A 21,972-nucleotide genomic window follows, 5' to 3' on the forward strand; every position below is an offset into this window, starting at 1 on the left:
TCATGACAATATGCTAATAAGAGTCGACACACCATGTACTTGGTCACAGGTCCGAGGTGCCTATGTGTAAAATGCCTAGCCGCGGGTCCATGGAGTAAACGCTTGATGTGTGTGCTTAGCCACGCAGTTGGTGATGCCTATGCGCAATATGCTTAGCCGCGGGTCCGAGGATTACATGCGAGATGTGCTTGGTTGCAGATTCCAAACCACCCATATGCTGAAATGCTTTTAGCCGCGTGTCTGGGGACTCTACGTGCAAGAGCTTGGTTGCAAAGACCGCATCCCCAAGGCTCGGAATGTTTAGTCATGGGTCTTAGACGTCCACAAACAGAGGGATCGATCATGCTACACTGACACCGCACGGACATTGCACGGACATCCCTACACGGAGTCGCGTTGCAGGCACAGCCAATCGGAGACTCCGGAACAACCTTCACTCCTTTGCTTTTTGTGCAATTGTTTACGTATGGAGCAGAAAGCTGAAGCGGCAAATCTGAAGATGGGGAAGTGCGTTTTCCAACGAGACCAAGATGGCAGCACACGGTTACACCATTCCATAGATAATGTGGCTTGAAATACAGTCGAACCCGACTATATCGAACCCGTTTACATCGAATTATTCTGTATATCGAACAATTTCTGGTCACGGTATAGTTACAATGAGTATGTATAGCAAAAATTACGCTTACATCGAACAAATGTTGCAGCGACTCCCGATATATCGAACCGTCAAGCGGCGGAAAAGTGCCCCCAGGAGTTGGCTTTCCCTCGCGGTAGCGGGGAAACCCGGCGGCGCGGCTCCATCCAACCGCTCTCCCTACCGTGTCCGCGCTGCCTCGGGCTGTTCGGGCGAGCCGTCGACACTCCCCCTGTCGCGCATAGTGGAGTCTATTAGGCCACATCCTCCCTCTTTCTCTCTCTCATCTTTCACTTCCCACTCTCTCTCCCCTGACGACGCTTCGCCGTGTTCCCTCACGGGTTGTAGAATCAAGCGTCCTTCCTTTCTTTAGATCACTATCTATCAACACTCCCCAGCAAAAAAATGATCCTGGCCCACCTACAGCGCTTGCTCAGACAGCCAATCAGAGGCTCTTGTGCTCTGTTCGTGCAAGATGGCGTAAGTGCAAGTTGTCAGGCTGGTTTTCTGGTTTATCGTGTTTGCGCCTTGTGGGACTTCTCCCGCAGTGTTGCCGTGATGGAGAAGCAGAATTCGCCTTTCGTCGTGAAGCTCGAAATCATAAATCGCGTCGAACGCGATGAGAAGTTGGATGGCCCCGCAGCGTGCAAGATTCCGAGGAGCACTCTCGGCACGGGTAGGGCTAAAGTGACCCGACTCGCAACCCGGTGCCCGTGGCGCCCGACGCGTACGCACGGCCGTGTACGAGGGGTTCTTCATACGTGCCGGTTTCCGCGTGCTCGGTGATGACTGTAAATTCTGATGAATGCGACAAAGCCGTTGCCGGTGTTGCCGAAGTTTGGAGCGAGCTGTCAAAATTTCCGGAACATTCGAATCAACGGCGGACGAGTTTGTCAGTGCAGATGATGGTACGTGTCGCGACCACGGGAGAGCCCGGAAACGAAGACTACATCGCCGACATCGTACCGAGCACAAATGAAAGTAGGCACGTTGAGGAAAGCAACTACGGTCCTTTGCCGACATCCTCCGAAGTGATTGGTGCACTCGCATTAGTCCGGTGCTTCTGCGCGAACGCGGAAGGTTGCGGCCTCAGCTGCTCCGACTCCTGAGACAACGTGGGGAAGTACGTGCGTCGCAGGCAGCGAAATTGCCCGAGCAGAAGAAAATGCAGGACTAATTTATGCGAAACTAAGCTAGTTTCTTCAATAAAGTGATTTTATAAATGGTATGTGCTTTTATGACATTCAATTATTTAGCAGGCTTATATCGAATTATGCTCTATATCGAACTGATGGGCGTTTTTTTGCGAGTTCGATATAGCCGGGTTTGACTGTACGCTGTTCTTTCATGATTTCCATGAAATTTCTCACCACCTTCGGCAATACAACAAATTTTTTAGACAATTTCTACCTGGTTTTCAGTTACTATATTTTGGAATCATATAGAAAAAGAGTTACAGAAACTGAAAATTTGATATTTAAAACATGAATGTTTTGACCATTTTTCGCAATGCGAAAGCTGCATCCCCCTTAAGACGAACTTGAAGGCACGGTGAAAACTTGTTCGTCCTATCAGAAGTTTGGCTGTGGCTGCGAAATTGGTCTATGGCCACGACTTCTTGGCAGTGCCTTTTATGCTATTCCTTTTAACGCTTCATCATAGGTCAGAATGACACTCTGACCCTGTTGCCAACAAGATCAGGTGACCATGAACAGTGAACAATAAGAGCGAACGGAACTCGCACAACAAATAGCACCATTTTCCTTCCTCCATGAATGATGCAATTGCAGCCTTTACAGTTTAGTGGCTATGCGGGCGATGTGTAAAAATGAACATACCGCTATTTCTGCTCGATGGAGATAGCTCATTGAGATGCACTTTTTTTTGTTCTTTCTCACTTCTCTTGCTCCCTTCCTCTGCGGAGGCGATGTGCCTGATTTATTATGTTTAGTTTTTTTTCTTTGGTGTCCCACAGATGCCCAGCCAGGACTGCTATCCCTGATGTACAGAATCTCCAATGTTGGCAGTCACTGCGAAAGTTTACCTTTAACCGAAGAGTACATGCAAAGTGGTTCATAATAAGCGGATTTCTTTTTCCAGTTAGTCTATGGAAAACCAACCAATTCTTCCCACATCGTTCGGTATATCCAAGAATTCGGTCTAACCGAGTTCATCTTAATTAGAGTTTACTGTACGAAATTCATTGGCAGTTTCAAAACTTGTGAACGCACCGTGCACGACTGCGAAATTTGGCTGCGATGTTCGCAGCAGCGTATGCTAACGGCAGAATGCTTTTCTTTTCACCAAGCCTAAGGGTTGGTTCGGAACCCCTATAATGAGAAAGACATGGGAGCCTCAATTACCAGCAGCGCCTCGTCAGTTTCGCAATCGGTCGCCTCCGGCTGCAGCTGCTGACAAGAAGCGTGCGGTGGAATGCAAGATGATGAAGCCTCCCCGTCTGGCTGTGGTGCGGCATCTTGGCAGGACTGCGTGGCACCCGACTGCTGCAGCACGATGGTCGGCAACATGACCGTGTCAGGAGCATGAAGCAGTTCCGACATCTCTGGAAGTGCTTTCCGAAGGAACTCCAAGTCTTCGGGAGCCAGAGGAGGCAGATTGTCATCAAACGGCTTGGGATTCCGAGTCTGCGCATAGAGAAGGAAAAAAAGATCAAATCAGGATCTGGATTATTGGGGACGGCGTAGCAGAGGGGAAAGGGCTCTGGATATTTTTCAATCGCCTGGCACACCATAGACGATTTCATGCGTGCAATAAGAGCAGCGAATGTGTGGCCCCTAGAAACTTACGGTCACGTGCCCTATCAGTCAACTACACTGAAATAGAAAGCATTTTTAGGTTGTTTCAACTTACAGAAAGTCTATACGATTTCCGATTTTCAGATTTAGGAAAGGCTCACAATGCCTCAAGACTAATAAAGTTACATACCATTGCTACAAACACCACATTAATGAATACATTAACAAATTCTTATATTTAAGAATATTTTTCAATCCCCACATGAGTTCATGTACTTTCAACATAAAAATATTTCAGAACTACGATTTTTAAAAATACCGTACATTAAACAAAGTACATGAAAGTACATAATTGGCTAGTCTATAAACAAGAAACATGAGTATTACGAATTCAGCTATGAATAACAGCCCCATAAATTTCGCGTATGTGGTTAACACTGTTCGCAGTTTGTACGTACCAGAGATGGCAGTAGCTATCATCATCAGCACATTTAGCACCAGCTGCTCACGCTGCCATACAGCTGCTGCTATACACGCAGTAGCCTAGCCAGGCGTAGCAGGCGTACGTAGCCACTCGCACTGTGTGTGTTGTGCGTCTAGGCGTCATTGCTTGTGCCGTTCACATGTGTAGGCAGTTTTTTAGACTGACTTGTGCACGATTTTGCGGCAAAGTTTGTGCATTAGGGCTCTGCTGACAATGAATCCAGCTAGCGACAGCGTTAAGAAGAAGTGGAGGCAGTTTTTGTTGCAAGAAGTCAATGCAGGAAAGAAGCAAATCGATGTCTTCAGAGAGCGTGGCATTGCCCCATCGACCACCACAACCAACCTGAATGAGTCAAATGTGTGGAAGTCAGTTGCATCAGGACTCGCAAATTGCTCCTACAAGGAAACGGGTGCTACTCAGAAAAGGCAGTCGATCAAGATTAGGGCCCCTTCGTGCAAATCTGCGTCCGGTGCCAAATCCGCACACCATGCCTGTAGGGTGGCACCGAAACCAGCGTTCTTGAAGCAAGGGAAGCGTATTCCCGGACAATCCCTTAATCATGGCCCAATGCGTGGCACTCCATGCTGCGACCGCCATCTCAAGCGCCATTAACAATTCCATGTCGGTAAGATGTGGATTTCCTTGTTTTTGCTGCATGTATGCTCACCGAGGCGTCCAATATAAGCACTGCCCTAGGCTTGCAAAAACCGTCATCACATGGCCGCAGAAACATGTGTGCCGCTTCGAATGGGCGATCATCAAACAAGATCGCAGCCATGATGCGTTTCTGGCGCACATGAAAATCATCTGGTGCCGATTACAGACCTATTCCTTCCCCGACCCGGCAGCATACTCTCACATATATCCTGGTCAGTACTCGTCCTCCTGCATTCATTATGGCGATAGAGCCACATTAGATAACATACTTCGGAATTGCCCGGAGGACCCACCTCCTCTGGAACTGGGTCAGCTCCTTACTTCCAAGCAGTGGGAGGTCGCGCTGCTCAACTCAGGCCCGGCAGTACAACTCCGGGCCGTCGAGCGGGCCAAAGAGGTCGCCGAGAGCCAGGGGCTCTCAGCCACCTAGTGCGACCAACAACCCACCCACCATCTCCCAACCGTCTGCCGATGAATGAAGTCTTCCATCCACCCATCTGGTGCACATGATTGCTCCCAGCACATGGTTGTTTTTGTAAACAAAAAAGGCGGCGCCCACACAAGTGTAATACGGTGGTATCTTACGCAATTTCAGTGCAAAGCAATCGCATTTGTGCACATTTTGGAGCCTGCTAGTCTTGTGCGAATAGAAAATTTACTGGGTTCCGGCCAATTTTGTTGATGCGAGATTGCAGTACAGTGACATTTCGTTGTCGAAATGTACAAAATGCATCGAATCCTATGGCCGTTTGCCGGGGATACAAAAATATTTTGTTGCCGCAAGAATTTCGTTGTCGTGGGGTTTCCTTATCGCGAATTCTGACTGTATAATGAACTAGGTTCGTCTGGCAAACAAACGAATGCGCCGAGCGTGTCATTTTCTGCGAGTGGGACTTACTGCAAATGGTGGAGGCAGGTCGTCCATGCCGGGAAAGAGGGCATGCAAGAAGTGCTTGGAGAACTGGCTGTTGAAGTCCCTCCGGGCCTGCACTTCATGCTGGTGCAGCTGCTGGCACTGTGATGACAATGTGCCTGCCCACTGCGCGCAACATAAAAAAAAGAAAGAAGGTGGCATTACAATCAACCAATACAGCCATCAAACTGAGGGAATGCAAAAGCTGCGCTCCCCACAGCAGTCCTGGAGACGCCGCAAAATAATCTCAATGAACCAACCTAAATAGAATGCATTGCGTAACAAATGACAGAAGTTCCAGTGCAAATTTGCACAAGGCGTTCTAAAACTAAACTCAGTCATAAATGACGCAATTGGTTTTTGCCGAAATGTCGGCGAGGAAAGGTTGAGGGTGTTGTGGATGTCACAAGGCCACAGTACAGTAGGCAAGATAGTGGCACTGATCGCAAGGGGTTAAATGTTTACACTCGAACCCAGTTATATCGAACTCGCAAGAAAACACCTATTAGTTCAATACAGAAAATCATTCAATATAAGCCTGCTGAAGAATTGGACGTCATAAAAGCACATACCATTTATAAACGCATTTTATTGATGAAACTAGCTTAGTTTTGCATGAAATAGTTCTAAAAGTATTTTCTTCCACTTGGACAACATCGCTGCCTGCAACAGCATTCCTCCACATTGTCTAAAAGAGTTGGAGCAGCTGAAGTCGCAACCTTCCACATTTGCGCCATGCTGGACTAGTGCGAGTGCACCAAGCACCTTAGAGGATGAACGAGAATCTTGTGCTCGACTAGATAAAGTCTGGTGTAGGCGGCCCGGCACACTGTTGTCGTTCCCGTCCATCCTCGTGCACGGGCCCTATAACATAAAACTATTCCAATATGTTTTTATTCCAATCTTCTGACGTCAAATTTGCGTAACTGCTAACACAAGCATCGGGCGGTGTCCGAAAGGGTTCTGCAGACAGACCAATCAAATGCTCTCCCCGTTCATAGGAGGTCCCTTTTGTTTCCTTGAAAAACGAATAACGTTGCCTACACTGAGTGGCTTGTCTTATTATCTTGGCTCACAACAGGCGAGAATCACGCTCAAGTGGAGAGGGATTCAATGAGGCCGAGCCACTGCATTGAAAATCACTAACCGGATGAAGAGTGTGGTGCCAGCATCTGTTATTGGTCCGCTTTCCCTTACTTAGCTTACGGTGGCTCGTCAACAATTGCGGCGGCATGCAACGGAAGCTTAAGGGGGGAGGCTACACTTGAAATACAACTTTTTTATTTGTGGACAGATCTGAACGAAATTTTCACACTTTGTGTATTTTAATATGCAGATTCTAAAAATATAATTAATTTCGCCACAGGATAAGTAGTTTCTGATATACTCTAAATGCATTGTATAAGCTGAGTCCTTTGTTTGGAGGAAAATTAGCATCTAAACAGAAAACCCTAACACAGTAATTTGAGTATAAAGACTATCTAGAATGTTCAGGGAGTGCCATAAGGTATTATTCAATGTTCTAGGCTAATCTGAGCAAGAGTTAGAGCTCATCAAAGTTGTGAGAAAAAAATGCCATCTTGACATGTCAAGCATGTGACCCATTTCAAAAACTTTTTGAGAAGAGTGCTGCTTTGAAAAGGTGCATATTGCTTACTGCATACATTTATCTTTCTGGCAAAAAAAAAATTAAGTTGATAGCTGAAATAGGACAGAAGCTATTTTACCTCCAAAATTGGAAGTCTGTCGGAATTGTTTTGAAAAATCAAGGAAAAACATTCTGCAACATCTTTATTGAGAACATACCAATAAAATCTCAAGGAAATTCACCAGGGGCATAATTGGATACATCCTATCTTTTTGCCGCTTTTTGGCCAGCTTCCTTGCGCTCAAAGAGGCTTCTCGCTTCTTGCTGGAGTTAGCACTTCGGAGGTCCGGCGCTCCGGACGTTTTCCGGCGCTCGCATGCGCGCTCACTACTTTCTTCAGTCGTGAAGGAAACGGTGCCTGCACGATCTGCTCCAACACGCGTGGCGTGGGCAGACGAAGTATTGACGCTAGACGTGCCAGTTTGCAGCTCTGAACTCGATCCGGTAGAATGTCCAGGCAGACCAGCAACCGGCAACTCCGCGAGTATGACAGGCCTAGCCGCTTTCCGTCGCGTATTCCACAGCCGCTTGACGCGTAGTAGCCTTGAGACGACAATCTTTTCCAGCCATCCGGGCAGCGAAATGAGCATCTTATCAAACGTCGCGAAGCAAGCGGCTGAACAAACGTAGACAGCGGCGCGATGAAACCAGAGATAAACAAACGTAGCGAGACGCGAGAGCGGTCGAGCGTGCGCCGACGAGCACCGGACCAATAGGAGCGAGGCGCGCGGGGGGTGTGCGCGCTTTGGCCAATCGACGGCGCGGACGTATCCTCCAGAAATGACGCGATAACGTCGGTTTCCCTTCACCGACGCCATTTTGAACTGATGCAAAATGCGCGCAAAGAAAACAGCTTCAAAACAATCGCAAGATGGCGGCCATCGGCCACCGCGTTCGCAAATGGTGACGGCGCGAAGTTTGAACGTTTTTGACCAAATTTTGCTGATTTCGCGTTCACCTTGGCCCCTTTAACCGCGATTTTTTATTATTTTCCGATTAAATTTAGCTTCTAGATTTCGCGGAGGGATTCTTGAATGTATAAACGTAGCGAAAATGCAGTTTTCCGAAAATCGACTTTTTTGTGATTTTTTGCCGTTTCAAGACCCGCGTCCCCCCTTAACAATGACGCTAAAATGGATCCTCAGCAAAGAGTTGTCAGAACAAGGTCGTAAACGTGCCGAAAGTGCTCGAAAACATTACACGGCCATGCAAAAGCTTTTATTATATGCAAATAAACCCATGCTCTCCGGCAAGTGCGAGTAGCCAGTGCCTGAGCAATTGGCGGCAGCCATCTTTTATTCCTTCCAGAACGGGGCAGCCTGCGGCTATTCAGACAAAAAATCCAGTTTTGTTCGGCATATTATTGCATATTTAACACGTACAAGTCACTTTGATACGGTGAGTTCTTGCGGTTTTGTGACGTCGCATAACAGGAAGGTGAAGTCGGTGCAGCCCGAAAACTTTTGGCCAATAGCCGAGGGCTAATGGTGAAAAGGCGTCGAATCAGTAATAACTATTTTTCTTTTGTTCGGTCAAATCATGCATAATCAGCGTGTACACGTCATATCAGATGGGGAGCCATCACGGTTTTCGTGACGTCATGTGACAGACAGGTGAAGTGGGGCTGGTCCAAAAAAGTTTTTCGCCAATCGCGGAGGGCTCATTGCAGAATTGGAATAGAAAAGTTTGGAATAGTTTTATGTTATAGCGCCCCTGGACGCATTTCGTTGCCATTTGGCCAACTCAGTGAAGAGGCTGTTGCGTGAATCCGGCACTGAACTCGTTATCCCGGGTGGGATGACATACCAGATGCAGCCTTTAGATGTTTGCGTGAACAAGCCATTCAAGGACGTAGTCAAGCGGTGCTACGCAGATTGCATGCACTCAGGTGAGCCTGCAGCAACGCCGACCGGGTGGCTGAAGCGGGCTTCGCCAGTCGCACTGTGCAAGTCGATTGTGGAAGCATGGCCAGCATACTAGAGGACCTTGTGCATCGCGCATTCAAGAAGTGCGGCATCTCGACCGCGCTCGATGGCACAGAGGATGAGTAGCTCTGGGAAGAGATGTCCGACAAAAAACTATTCGAAGAGAGTGCAGCTGACGAAGACAGTGACTGAAGTGCAGAGTGCAATTTAAATAAATGTTTTCCTCGAGTTTACTTAACTCTTATTATACGGGGGTAAAAGCGTTTTTTTTTTCCATTTTGCATCCCAATATTTCACCTTATACTATATGCAGGTTCGTATCATACGTGGGTTTTTACGGTACATAGAACAGGGCTACAGGGCAGCACTGTCCAGAGTCGCACAGCTAAAACTTCGTTACGCAGTGGGCCCGCCCATTCCAGCACCTCGCAAGATACAGTTTTTGAAAGAACACTCCCACGCTCGTTGGGGCACCTGGTCCGTTGGTACAATGCTTTCGGGAGAGGCACAGTGAAGTGATGACGTCTCAACTCCGAAGCAATACCACTGCACCCACAAACAATGATGGAAGCTGTATGCGTGCTTGTTTGCGTGCTCTACGTAAACCATGGCTCTTCCTCCTACAGCTATAGCTCTTCACCGCTAGTTTTGGTGTCAGTCATATTTTTTGACAGCCGCTGCTCTTGTAACCATGCAGACAATGCTGAAACTCCATTTACAAGGCTTGCAATGTCTCGTTTCTTTCTTGTGCTTTGTATTGGTTCCCCCAGGCCATCAAAGCCAGGAACCGGCTAGCTAAACAATTGTGGTGTAAGAGGACGCAAGACAATATAAAGTAAGAATATGACAGGAAAGAATGTCCTGTCCTGTTCTTACTTCATATTGTTTTGCAACAAGTAGGGATAAGCTAAAGATGAACCCAGCTGGCGTCAGGATACGCTCCAAAGGAAGGCCAAGACCTGCTCACCTGCAAGAAGTTGTGGGAGAAATGACGCCGCCGGATGACCTCGGTGACAGCACGGAGGTAAGTGTGGGGTGCCATGTGGATCTGGCGGCAAATCTCGAGCTGCCTGCGCAGCTGCCTGGTGGCCAGTGTGGTGAACATGAAGCGCAGCTGCGCCTCCGAGATGACCTTCTCTACGTAAATTACCCACCTGCATCAGAGGAAATGGTTCCATGAAGGGAGGCTCAACCATTGCATTCAGAAATGTACCTCAACTAGAAGTTCATGACAGACAGACTTGATCTAAAGAACGCCTGTTGTAAGCGTGTCCGAGACGCTCATTGGATTTCCTTCGGCGCATTCATGCCAGGTGTTATTTCGACCAAGTCAAGAATGGGCTTAAAGTTAGGGTGAATTTCTGAATACGGCAGTAAGACATTGATTGTGCAAATATTCCAGCATGCAAGAGCAAGGAGCTTCAACATATCATGCGATATAGCTTAATCACAAAATCTTCAGGAAAGCACCACCCCCTCTCTCCTTTTTCTAATGTCTACCCTGTAACCTTTCGGTGAACAGGCAGACAATACGAGATCCAAGAAAAAGAGGAATAGTTCCCGAGCCTGGGTACACACCCTGGATAAGTGCGTTACGTGTACTAGTGTAAATGACTAAGAACGTGTTGTACTGTTCTAATGGCTGCAAGATAAAGATGGGCTAGCATTACACTTTTTCGCGGAACCCGCATTTCACATACGTGTATAAATTTGGCATTAGAGAGACTCAAAATACGGATACTAAACAAAGCCAAGTTTACCCTCATCAGCCTATTTATGTCCAATACAAGATAAATGCCTCTCTCAGTGTTCTCCAATTACCTCCGTCTTGAGTCAGCTAACAGACCCCATCTTGTGCATCACACCACTTAGTTCTCTGCAGTCTTTAACTGTGCTTCCATTCTCTCGGCACTCATTCCTCAACTATAAGCCAACTCTAAGCCACTAACTTCCGAGACAACTTCAATTTTGATAGTGCGTGCTTGGGACGGGTTAATCGTTTATTGATAAAAGAAGGACATGATGCATCCCCAAGGGACTGAAAACTCAACCTGGCAAGTTTTAAGAACTATTTCTATGCAAAGACAACCCAAGCAAAAGAAAACTTGAAATCCATGCCCATGTCCCACTGACACACGGCACAAAGTTTCACCACAAAATTCAAAGAAAGAGGCGCTTGCGCATCTTTTACCTGCGCTAGTAATCAACCCTTTCCACAAGATAAATGCAAGTAGACTTCTGAAAGCGTAATTCAACAGTCCAAACTGACTTAATGTTGCTCTTTAGCGCCTCTTTACAGGTGTTCCGACTAGCTTGAAACTTCTTTTGACATGTGGCCTTTTGCTTCAACAGAAAGTTCTCAAGAGAGGTTCCTGAATGGCTTGCGTGCACTTTAAGAGGTCCACGGTGGCTAAATGTTCCACAAGTGCCACTTGGCTTGCAACGTCTGCGATATAGTGTGTGGCTTTGGGTAAGTTGATACAACCCAATTCTAGACTTCCAAACAAGCGTGTAAACAAAGACAAAAATAAACAACAGACGCATGCTGAGGTACCTAAACAATCGCCAACCAATTTTTTGGACGTGCTCTGTAAGCTGAACTTCCTCAAAGTACTGGCACTTACTCCATAGAACCAATGTACAATGGCAACTGAAACTTTGGACACCACAGTGTGCGTCACTTAATTTTTCGGACTGATCCACGTGTCCGATGTCACAAACATGGCAGCTGCATACTAAATGGCTGCAATCTTAAGGTGTCGCCCGTGTAAGCCAGTGCCCCCCCTTTTCGTTGTTGAGGCAATTCCTTGGCTTTCCAAGTGCTATACAATGCTGCATTTCTTCAACCCGGCACAAAACAGCCATTTCGGTTGCTGACACTTGATGAAGCAGCTGTGGTTACGACCAGTGGGCAGGATGTGCCCATAAACAAATTTGGAAACTGGGTGTAAGATAGTGTACATGCATTAGACTGACTGCTGTATATATAGAAGGAAGCTTGGGTCTGTAGGCCATCATCCAACAAGCACCACAAATGTTAAAAGTTTTATAGTTTTGTGTCCACTTACTGGATGGAATGGCTAAAGCTCACCTGGGCACAAAGCACCCAGTGAATTTGCACAATACAGCCTAGACTGACAGCATCGCGGGATCAAGGTCGCAAGCGCAAGACGTACCGTACCCAGAGCCTTGACCAACACAAAATTTCATTTCAAAAAAGCACAATATAGACAAACTTTATTACGTGAATTTTCTCTAGTGAAGGTGTGGGGAAAAAAAAGAATGAGCCTGATCCTAATATCCAATCCAAATACTTCATTTTCATTTTTTCGAGCTGCCCTATAATACCTGCACATTTTCCATAAATCCGTATAATGTATTTGCTCTGCCCCTGTCCGAAAAATCAAGTCAGTGATTACGTCCTCCTTGTTCACATGCTTCATTTAATTGCCATTTACTCTTGAGCGAGGCAAGCTTAGTGCCTCAGTTTTCCATTCAAGCACACGAAGAAAAGGAAGGTTCAAGCCCTTACCGCAGCCGTTCCTTGAGGTTTTTCGAGAGGTGATCTTTCGCTGAGACGCAGCGGCGCCGAATGTCACGCAGACCCTCATGGTTTTGCAGCATAATTTTGAGCTGCTTCACGTGGCTCTCACTCAAGTCAGGCAGGACGCTGGGATCCTTGAGGCGGGAGAAGCTCGACTGGTTTTGCACGAAGGACTGTGCAGTGTGGTGGGGTGGAGACAAAAAGTATTGCAAAGTTTAGCACACGGTTAAACAAAATCTGATGAGAGCAAAAATGGTTATTTCAAATACCATAGTCACTTGCATAATGAACCCAACCCACCCCATTTGTCCTTGAAAAGCTACTTTTCAAGTGAGGCTTGTATTGCCTCACTCGTGGCGGTGGCGGTGTTGCCATACGAAAAAAGTCAAGCAGCATGAAAACAAAAATTGCTTGTCGGGCTGTGGATTCGAACCACCAACCTCCGGGTTGCGAGACCACCACGCTGATTCAGCCACTGTCAGTTCATCGTATGCGCCCTTTAAAGCGGAGTTTTATATGCATTAAGAAGTAGATGCAGCTTCTTTGTACGCTCCCTCAGGGGAGAACTTCACCAACCTGCAGGTGCTCCTGTTGGTCCTGCTCGAGCTTGCGCGCTCTGGCCATGAGCTCGTCGAGGTTGTACAGCCACTCCTCGACACCGCGAATTTCCAGCATGCGTGGGTTGCTCACCATCTCCATCACCTTCTGCACCTCCGTGCGGCACTTCTCCAGGCCTTCCGCAACAAGCTGCATGCACATAAAAATTTTTCCAGTTTCAGCCCAACAAGTGAAGTAGCTGCAGTGATAGATAGTGTGGTAGTATGTGTGGTGCAAATAGCCATGGCTCATGTACTGTCACTCGAAGTAAACATCTGCTGTGGCACACAACTTCACTGCACAACATCACTGTCGGACTGGAAAGTCGGGCTTTGTATACAGCCATGCCATCCAGTGCAAAAGCCTACTGGTCCAGGCCAGGCTTGAGCCTAATATGAAGGCGAGTTGGAAGGTGCAGCCACAGGCTTTTGGATCAGCCTGAAGGCGGTGCTGAAATGTGCATTGACCCACAATTGCAGAACTACATTGAGGCAGCCTGCTTAGTCTGCTTCCTTGCATGGTCACCCCTGCTGCCCGTCAAGGCCTCCCCGCTCACCTACCCCAATCCTACACGAAACAGAGCTGCATAATTTTTGCTTGACTGATAGTATTCACAGTTTCAAAACTCCATTCCTGGCGCTGGTGACGCATAGCATGCAGCCAATGTGAAAGATTTGCCGTCCATACATAAACAGATTGATCTCAACATGCTCGAAGCACATGGCCGCATGTCCTGCTAGTGCCATAATAACCGTCAACACATCTCTCGTTGCTCCCATCTATCACTTTCCGACACAGCAGATCAGCAACAAAGAAGATATTGTTTTTTTCTCAATGGTGTAAAAAAAATGTTAAAAAAACGTCTTTTCAATTCTGCTTCAGTGAACTTTGATACTGACAATGACAGCTGCAAAAGAGGTCATGTTGCCCGAGGAACAGTAATTATTTTCATTCAAACATATAATTAGCAGAAGTTAACTTTTTGCTTAGATTTCAGATATAAAAATTCAGATCACAAACATCTCACCAATAAATACCATTTGAACTTAAAGCCTGCTGATGTATTACTTAAACTGAATTTCTTGAACTATGAAAAAAAGAAACCAGCAACCGAATGGTTAATATTAGCAAAAGCAAACAGAACCAACCGAAAAGAAATCTCCCTCTCACGCCTTAGAAAAGGCTGCACCAAGCACATTCTACAAATTAACATACTTGCTAACATATTGTATTCCGATATAACACCCACCTGCTTCAGGCATGCCTTGCACTGGTCGGCCATATCCTTCAGACTGCTTTTGCTGTCCTGTAACAACAAAATGAAAGAGCAAGAGTTTGTGTGTGTGTGGGTGCGCGTGTGTGTCTGTGTGTGCGATAGCACCAATACCAGCTATGGCAGCTTAAACAGCATTTGTGGAGAGCACACAACTGTCAGCAGTCATGTATCAAAAACAAAATGGCTACCAGTGTTTCAACTTCTGTTGGCGCACTTTGGCATTACAAATGTTCTGCATGTCTAGTTCGGAAAGGGCTGTAACAGCGCTTCAAAATACGACGCCCTCACGCAATGCTGCCATGACTTACAAGCTGGAGTGAGCAGTGCCCCTGCCTCCTGTTTTTTCTGTTGGCCTTTAGTTCTTTCAAGTTATGCCAATGTCAATAAGTCAGGAGGTCATGCAGTGAGAAATTAGGAGCGACGCCGCATCTGCCAATGGACACTGCTTACTCCCAAGACCAAATTTCCTCACCGTGGAGTTGATCCAGTCTAGCAACATCATGCCCTTCTGTTCATCCTGATGCACGGAAGAAAGCAGTGCCGGAAGAACAGGAATCTTTCCCAGGAGTACAATATCTTCGTCCAAACTGCACAGATGAGAAACCGAACAGCAACGTGAATATTAGATAATTTTCTGCACTCAATATTAATCTCCCTTGTTTGCATTGTGTTCTACTTCTATATTTAATTGAGGGGTAAGGTCAATTTTTCATGCTTTGATGCACATTATTTTAGGAAGAGTATTTTTAAGCTCTAACGAAATTTTAGGGTTTCCAAGGTACTGAAAGAGAACATTTCAATGCCCAGGAGTTTTGAAGGGTTTCCAAGGATCAGCAATAATCCTGAAAGTATGACTTGTTTCCCAATGGGGGATTCGCCAAACAAAAAAAAATGATAAAAAAATGAGAATTACCTCTCAAGCAGCTCCGTGTGCTGCTGGTGACTTCGAAGGAACTCTGTCAACTCCTGTTCAATGACTCCTGCATTGTTCCTCAGACTCCTGAAGAACAAAGTAGTGAGAAGCAGCAATAGGTAACTTCAGAGAAAAAAAAAACATCCTTGACATTACTGCTTAAACTAAAATCAATGTAAATGCAAATTTTTAAGACAATGTCTACCAAACAAGACACATTTGCCCATGGTGGAAGCTTTGCATAATGTGTTCATTCTGTTTCTGTCATGCTTTGGTCCAGGCAGGACTATTTGGTCCAGGTGACTATTTTTTCACCAGGTTATCACTGTTTTCAGGGTCCCATTTGGAGCAAGCTGCACCTTACTATATCTGAAATTTCTTTAATGTTGTTACCAAATTTCACCCCTGATCCAAGATGCACATAGTCACTTTCCTGTCGAATAATGTTTTAAGACGGCAACGGGAAACCAGATCAAGCTGGTAGGCAATGCCGGAATACAATGACACCAGAGCAAAACATGACACTGACTTTGCACCGCTTACAGCAGGGAACGGTGGCACATTTGGGTTATCGCCTATGAAAAGTGCGCAGTAAGCTTTCAATGACACTATGCCCTATGCACTGCGAAACAGATAGAGAAAGATGTTTATCGCAATAGGGTTGGTGGCGACAGCCGTGAATGCAGTGTGCGACAACCCGGGAAGAGATTTTCTGGTGCCACAATAGGAAACCGAGCGCCGCCGGCATTTTACACGAGACCAACGGGCAGCTACTCTTCTCGACTGCACGCGTCTAGCGCCTTTCTTTGCTTACAAGGGACCTAGCAGCCATGCAGCTGCTTGCGAACGCACCTACCAACATGCGCGCCCCGCAACAGAAAGTGATTGCCACCAAGCATTTTCTGTATAAAGTCCAAGTGTGATAAGATCCTATCGTGGCTAACGTGCTGTATGCTTTGGGCGCGAGAGAAAGTGTACAAGGGTGAGCCAAGAAGTACGGTGGCTTGACGAGTGCAATTTACTCACGTGAGCAGGGGGAAAGGGTGAAGGGAGGGGACTGAGTGTGTCGTAACGTGATCAAGCACCCGCTTGGGGGAGGGGAGGGTGAGAAGGGCAAGTTGGCGCGTGTCTCTCTTCCTTTAGCTCGGGGGTTGGTTGTGCATGGCTGTCAGCGCGGTTCAGTGCACACGCAAACTGTGCACCCTATATTGGAGGTAATCTGCCGCGAGTGCAAAAGCTGGGTGAACCGAGATGGCGGTGACTTTGTGTGTTCCACCTTACCGCGTGTTTAGTGCTGCGGATCCCACATGTTCAATGTTTCGGAGATGGGCTAAAGCGAGAAGAAGACGAAGCATTCGGCCATCTTTGCCCGAGCTTCTCGTGATAGCGTCATTCCACTGCAGGCAACGCTATCAGCCACGGGGGCAGAGTTGCCACGAAAGCATCATAGGCCTCACTTTGTACCACCAATGTGAAGATATTGTCAAGACAGCATGAAACCGAATCTTTTGCCACTGGCTCTCAAATTTAACAAAATGATTTTTTTAAATTCAAATTTGCTTTTTCCAATTGCTTGATCATCCAGGAAATCTTGTGGACCCTTGAATGCAAGCAAAATGCCTCGGCAACTGTACTTACTGGCATAAAAGGTCTAATTTCAACATAACGAAACTTTGATATAATGAAATACTGACTCTGCTGACTTTGTTAAATAAAGTTTAATTTATAGCAAACTCCAAGATTGACTCACGCCGTCATGTCTTCAAGGTTGGCAACCACAGCAGCCCAGCCCTGCTGCTGCAGGTGCTGTTCATGGACAAGAAGTTCGGAGGTTCTCACTTCCATCCGAGCACGTTCACAAAATTCCTGTGGGGCCAAAAAAAAAAAGCATGTTGCGGCACTGACGTAAACCTAGCCATACTTTTCCAAACATGCCTCTACAATAAAAAAACATTTCTTGCAGTACTCCGAAATGAAACCAAAGCACGTGAAATGCGGTCAGTACTAATGAGGGATTCAATGTGGAAAGCAGTTTAACGATCGTTCTCCCTAAGTTGCCTATGTACTGCATGCCTAAGAAATGCATTTACAGTCGCCGACCGACTTTCCGGACTCCAAAAATTCGGACATGCCCGATAATTCGGTCTGCTTCGTGGCACCGCCATTCCCCCCATAGACCATAATATATAACAACTGCTGAAAGTTCGGACACGTTGCAACCTCTCGTCTGATTTTTCGGACACTCCTTAAGCCAACTTGATCGAGAGCATCATGTACCGACTATGACCGGCGCATAGTTCGACTTGCTGAACGCGATTTTTGTTTTGAACAGAGCCTCCTTGCTGCCCCACGAAGTGGCGCGACTGAAAATGCCCGCTCATCATCATCGTTTCTGCCTGGTTCGATAGAGTGGCTCTACCAAGGGCTCTACAGCAGTTCCAGTTTCAGCTTAGTAAGCCATGTCAAGACAATCCAGCAACTGATTTGTTTCTTCGGGCATGACGCTGCAGGCTACGTTTTTCGTTTGTGCGACTGGTGTCGGCACGGTGGTGTTTGCTTTGTGTGTTGTGTCGAGGTTTCGGTGATCCAACGCGGCGTAGGAAACATCGCGTCAAGTGTCTAATGGCGCCAACAGTGCCCGCGCAGACTTCGCTGGGGAATGCCGGCAAGCGGGTGGCGGGAGGCCTAAGATTTGTCACCTTCCGATGTGCTCCCTACTGACGCGGAAAATGTTCTGCCGAGACCTGCGCAGTGGTTGCATTGCGATTCCGGACACCGTCTCATTTGAAAGTTTCACAGGTGCTGGCACTGCAGTACTGACATGCGCAGAACTCAACGACGGCGAGATCATTCGTCAGGTTTCTGCTGCACCGCCGGACGATGACTCCGAGTCGGAAGATGACGCACAACGTGCTACGCTGCCGTCGCATGTGGAGCCTGCAGTAACAGTGACCGTACGACCCTCTCCGAGATTCAGGCTTATCTGACTGCGCGTAAACGGAACAGCGTGCAACGGCACATTCACGATTTCTTCAAGCCTACTGCTGAGCCCGAATAAGCGCGTGGAAATAAAGGATTTCATTTTTTTTTTTCTTTCTTCTGCTTTTTCGGACACCTGTTTATTCGGACATTTCCGCAGTCCCCGTGAGGTCCGAATAAACGGTGGGCGACTGTATTAAACAGGGAGAGGCGGGCGGCTAGTTGGTGGTCGATATTGGAATGCATTACATAACCGCACAAACAACAACAGACGAAGAAGGAAACACAGGACAAGCGCTTATCCTGTGTGTTTCCTTCTTTGTCTGTTGCCGTTTGCGCGGTTGCATAATGCATTCCACTGTGAACTGCATGTTCCTAGATGTTATATCATTAGTACAGTCAAAACTCGATATAACGAGCATGGATACAACATTTTGCAATTATAAAGAAGTAAACGAAAAAATTTGGTTGGCCGTGTTTTTGTGTTCTTACAGCACAACCCTATCGCTGCCATTCTTGTTGCAGTTATATCTCCAACCGTCAGTCTATGCAACCCGAAAAACGGTCGCTAGAAAAGTGTTTAAAGGCCCCTTTAATTGCCTGCTAGCAACGCCATAACAAACCAATAGGGAACACAGGCCACGCACTCATGTGTTCCTGTTTATAAAGTTGGTGTTGTGTGCATGACACAGAAACTTCCCAATGACCTGTCCATAGCACGGCGAACATTTGTGAAGGAATGTGCACGAGCTGGAAGCCTCGAGTTAGAAAACGACCTCAGACATAGTGACAAACGCACAGCTTCTAGGACACACCAATCACACCGATGTGTGCAGGTGACAAGGAACTCATGCTATAAAACATAAAAACGATACAACAAAGTAAAGCGAAAACATCCGTGCCACAATATGGATAAGCAGGAGTGCTGCAAGTGGCAGCTCCTTGTCACCTGAGCAAGCTGTGTCCTTGTAACCACGGTGTTGAATGAAGGTGGCATGTCAACCACCGCTTCCAGCTCAAGTGACATGTCCTGGTCTGGAAAAAAAAGAGCACAAGGAATGCCACCAATGATTACGCCGGCCAGTTTATCATGCACGCTCCCAACTTTTCGGGCCTGCAAGACATAATTTGCTTCTTGAATTACACCACGTACGACCAAACGAAATCTGCGAGCGCCTTCATGTAAATGAGGACAGAAGGTTACAGGCCATAGCTTGAGCAAGTGCGTTCACTTGTGATTACGTCAACTCGCTGCACTTTTCTGCCTTAGTGCTATCTAGTGCCAGCCTGATACTAGATAAAATGTTAGCTTTCCCTGCATACCTGTCAAAGAGCACGAGTGGCCCAGCCCTTTGTGTCACTATTCTTATCAGTGGCAAGTTTAACCAAATCACATTTCAAGAACTCTCCTAAATATAAACACACCTGGCTATTCCACTCTGTCACTTTTGTTCACAGCACACCGAGTGCAACTTGGCAGCGTTCCTTACCGCACGGAGCAGGTACCTGCCACTATACTGCAGGTCAATAAACTGACCCTACAACCTTTACTGCCCATCATCAATGCTTCCCTAAACAAATGCCTGCCTCGTGAGCCAAGAGCCGGGTTCCAAGGCCTCTCTCCCTTTGCTCCTCTCTACCAGTGTCGTCTACGAGCACGGATTGTGGTGAATATTTGCATACCTGTCAATCTGTGAACTTTGAAATTAGTAAAAATTCCACAGATAGAGAGAAAGCACGCATTTTAAAGATTATGTCCTAAGCACTAACCTTTCGTAGCACACATACACACTTATTAGCAATTATGTAACTTTAGACACAGCACCTAAGTAGCAACAAACTTAGGACAGCCATCACTGACAAGCCAAACACTCTTCTTAGATCACAGCAACTTTTTCAGCAACTTTGCTGCTGCAGATCTTGCCTGCATGAGGAGCTTAGAGTGGATAAACTTGAAAGTATCAAACTCGAAATTCGAAGCAAGTACTTCTATGGTACATGGCATCCTTCGCTGTCACCAAGAAGGTGGTGCAATACCATCACAATTTCTTTATTGCATGATTTGATTTGTGCAATTCTGTCCCATCACATCATTTAATGACTTTAAAAGGCCTCTCACCAGGTCCCATCGTAAATTTTGGTTATACACTGGAAGTTGTTACATGCCCTCTATAGAGCGTTCTGCCGCAAAAATTTTTCAAATCAGTTCATTAATAGCAGAGATAGAAATATTTCAGTGCCGTGAACCCATGATCTCAGGCGGCGAACTCCACTGCTCAGTGAGACACTCTCTTCACTTGGCCTATCAGCCTCCGCAAGCAAAATCCCTTCCCCGCGTTCTCCCATATTGGACCTCGAGGATCGCGCGACGCATATGTCATGGGCCCCCGCCTTCATTTCTTTTTTTTTCTCCTCGCTTTTTTTGCAGCGCGGCACACTTCCACTGATGGCATCGCGCACGAGCTGTTGCGATTGTCTCGTTAAGCGCAACGCACAATTTTGCGTGCTATGCACAAGGACACCTGACCAGCGGTATAAGTCAGTGCTACACAAATACTGAGGCAGACACAAGCGGATCACAGAGCACGATACCGCACTGGAACATGGAAGAAAATGACATAGTTTCGGTGTCTGCACAACATGGAAACAAGCAGATGAAACGGAAGTAGATCTCTCTTGCTGCGGTGCAAAGTAAAACAAGAACACGCAGACATTCGGTTTGCGTGTTTTACTATTTCTCTAAGCTTTAATTCGTCTATTCAAGCAACGTATTACAGAAATAACAGATGTTGCCTTGAATAATTCTCTAGGCCACGTGTCGCCACGTGACCACGTGACACGTGGCCACGTGTCATGAGCGACGTCACAGTGCAAACACGTGTAAGTAGGCGCACTAGCACGTGTACGACACCCTCTGGTTGGAGTGCAGCGGCCGCGAGGAGAAGGGAAAAGGCATTCAGTTTGAAATTTCAGGTCTTTCCGCAGCACGTAGCAATGCAATTTGCAGATACAATCATTATCGCGCAATGTATGCTCTGCCCTTGTCAGCTCACAATGGCCAGACCTGGTGAGGGGCCCTTTAAAACTGTTTTGCAAAAAGAATTTAACTTTTTGTATAAAATGACACACCATTAATAAAATCGCAGAATGAGCCCAAATTCATAAACTTCACATAAAATTTGGGAAAATTGCAGGTATGCACTTGTAAATTAAACCATGTGCCGTTTTCTCCAGGATTGCTGCTGTATCTGCTAACATCACGGAAGTGGCAAGGCACAAGATGCTGATGATATCTAGCTGCTTAAAATGTGTGTGTATGGCTATATTTACATGAACCCAACCTGACATGACCCCATTTACGTGTACTCGCTTCTGGCGGGTCTGGACAACGGCAGCATGCAGCGTCAAGCTGAGACACAAACACATTCGAAGAGGGCTTAAATTATGGGGTTTTACGTGCCAAAACCACTTTCTGATTATGAGGCACACCGTCGTGAAGGACTCCGAAAATTTCGACCACGTGAGGTTCCTTAACGTGCACCTAAATCTAAATACACGGGTGTTTTCGCATTTCGCCTCCATCGAAATGTGGCCGCCGTGGCCGGGATTCGATCCCGCAACCTCGTGCTATGCAGCCAAACAC

The 21,972-nt window shown here is 46.7% G+C and overlaps 1 protein-coding gene across 2 annotated transcripts in view; it reads right to left on the reverse strand.

Moving 5' to 3' along the window:
- LOC142557066 (uncharacterized) overlaps window positions 1-21,972 on the reverse strand; it is a 74,411-nt gene that overhangs the window by 48,774 nt on the left and 3,665 nt on the right. For both annotated transcript variants that reach the window (XM_075668632.1, XM_075668633.1), the window contains exons 4-13: window positions 19,279-19,364; window positions 17,101-17,216; window positions 15,351-15,437; window positions 14,910-15,024; window positions 14,411-14,467; window positions 13,141-13,311; window positions 12,553-12,737; window positions 9,988-10,174; window positions 5,433-5,573; window positions 3,001-3,282 (exon numbers count right to left, since the gene is read on the reverse strand). In XM_075668632.1, coding sequence (XP_075524747.1) covers window positions 3,001-3,282; window positions 5,433-5,573; window positions 9,988-10,174; window positions 12,553-12,737; window positions 13,141-13,311; window positions 14,411-14,467; window positions 14,910-15,024; window positions 15,351-15,437; window positions 17,101-17,216; window positions 19,279-19,364 — 1,427 coding nt within the window. The remainder of the gene's footprint in view (window positions 1-3,000; window positions 3,283-5,432; window positions 5,574-9,987; window positions 10,175-12,552; window positions 12,738-13,140; window positions 13,312-14,410; window positions 14,468-14,909; window positions 15,025-15,350; window positions 15,438-17,100; window positions 17,217-19,278; window positions 19,365-21,972) is intronic.

Source organism: Dermacentor variabilis, chromosome 9, assembly GCF_050947875.1.
Source record: "Dermacentor variabilis isolate Ectoservices chromosome 9, ASM5094787v1, whole genome shotgun sequence".
Taxonomy (NCBI): domain Eukaryota; kingdom Metazoa; phylum Arthropoda; class Arachnida; order Ixodida; family Ixodidae; genus Dermacentor; species Dermacentor variabilis.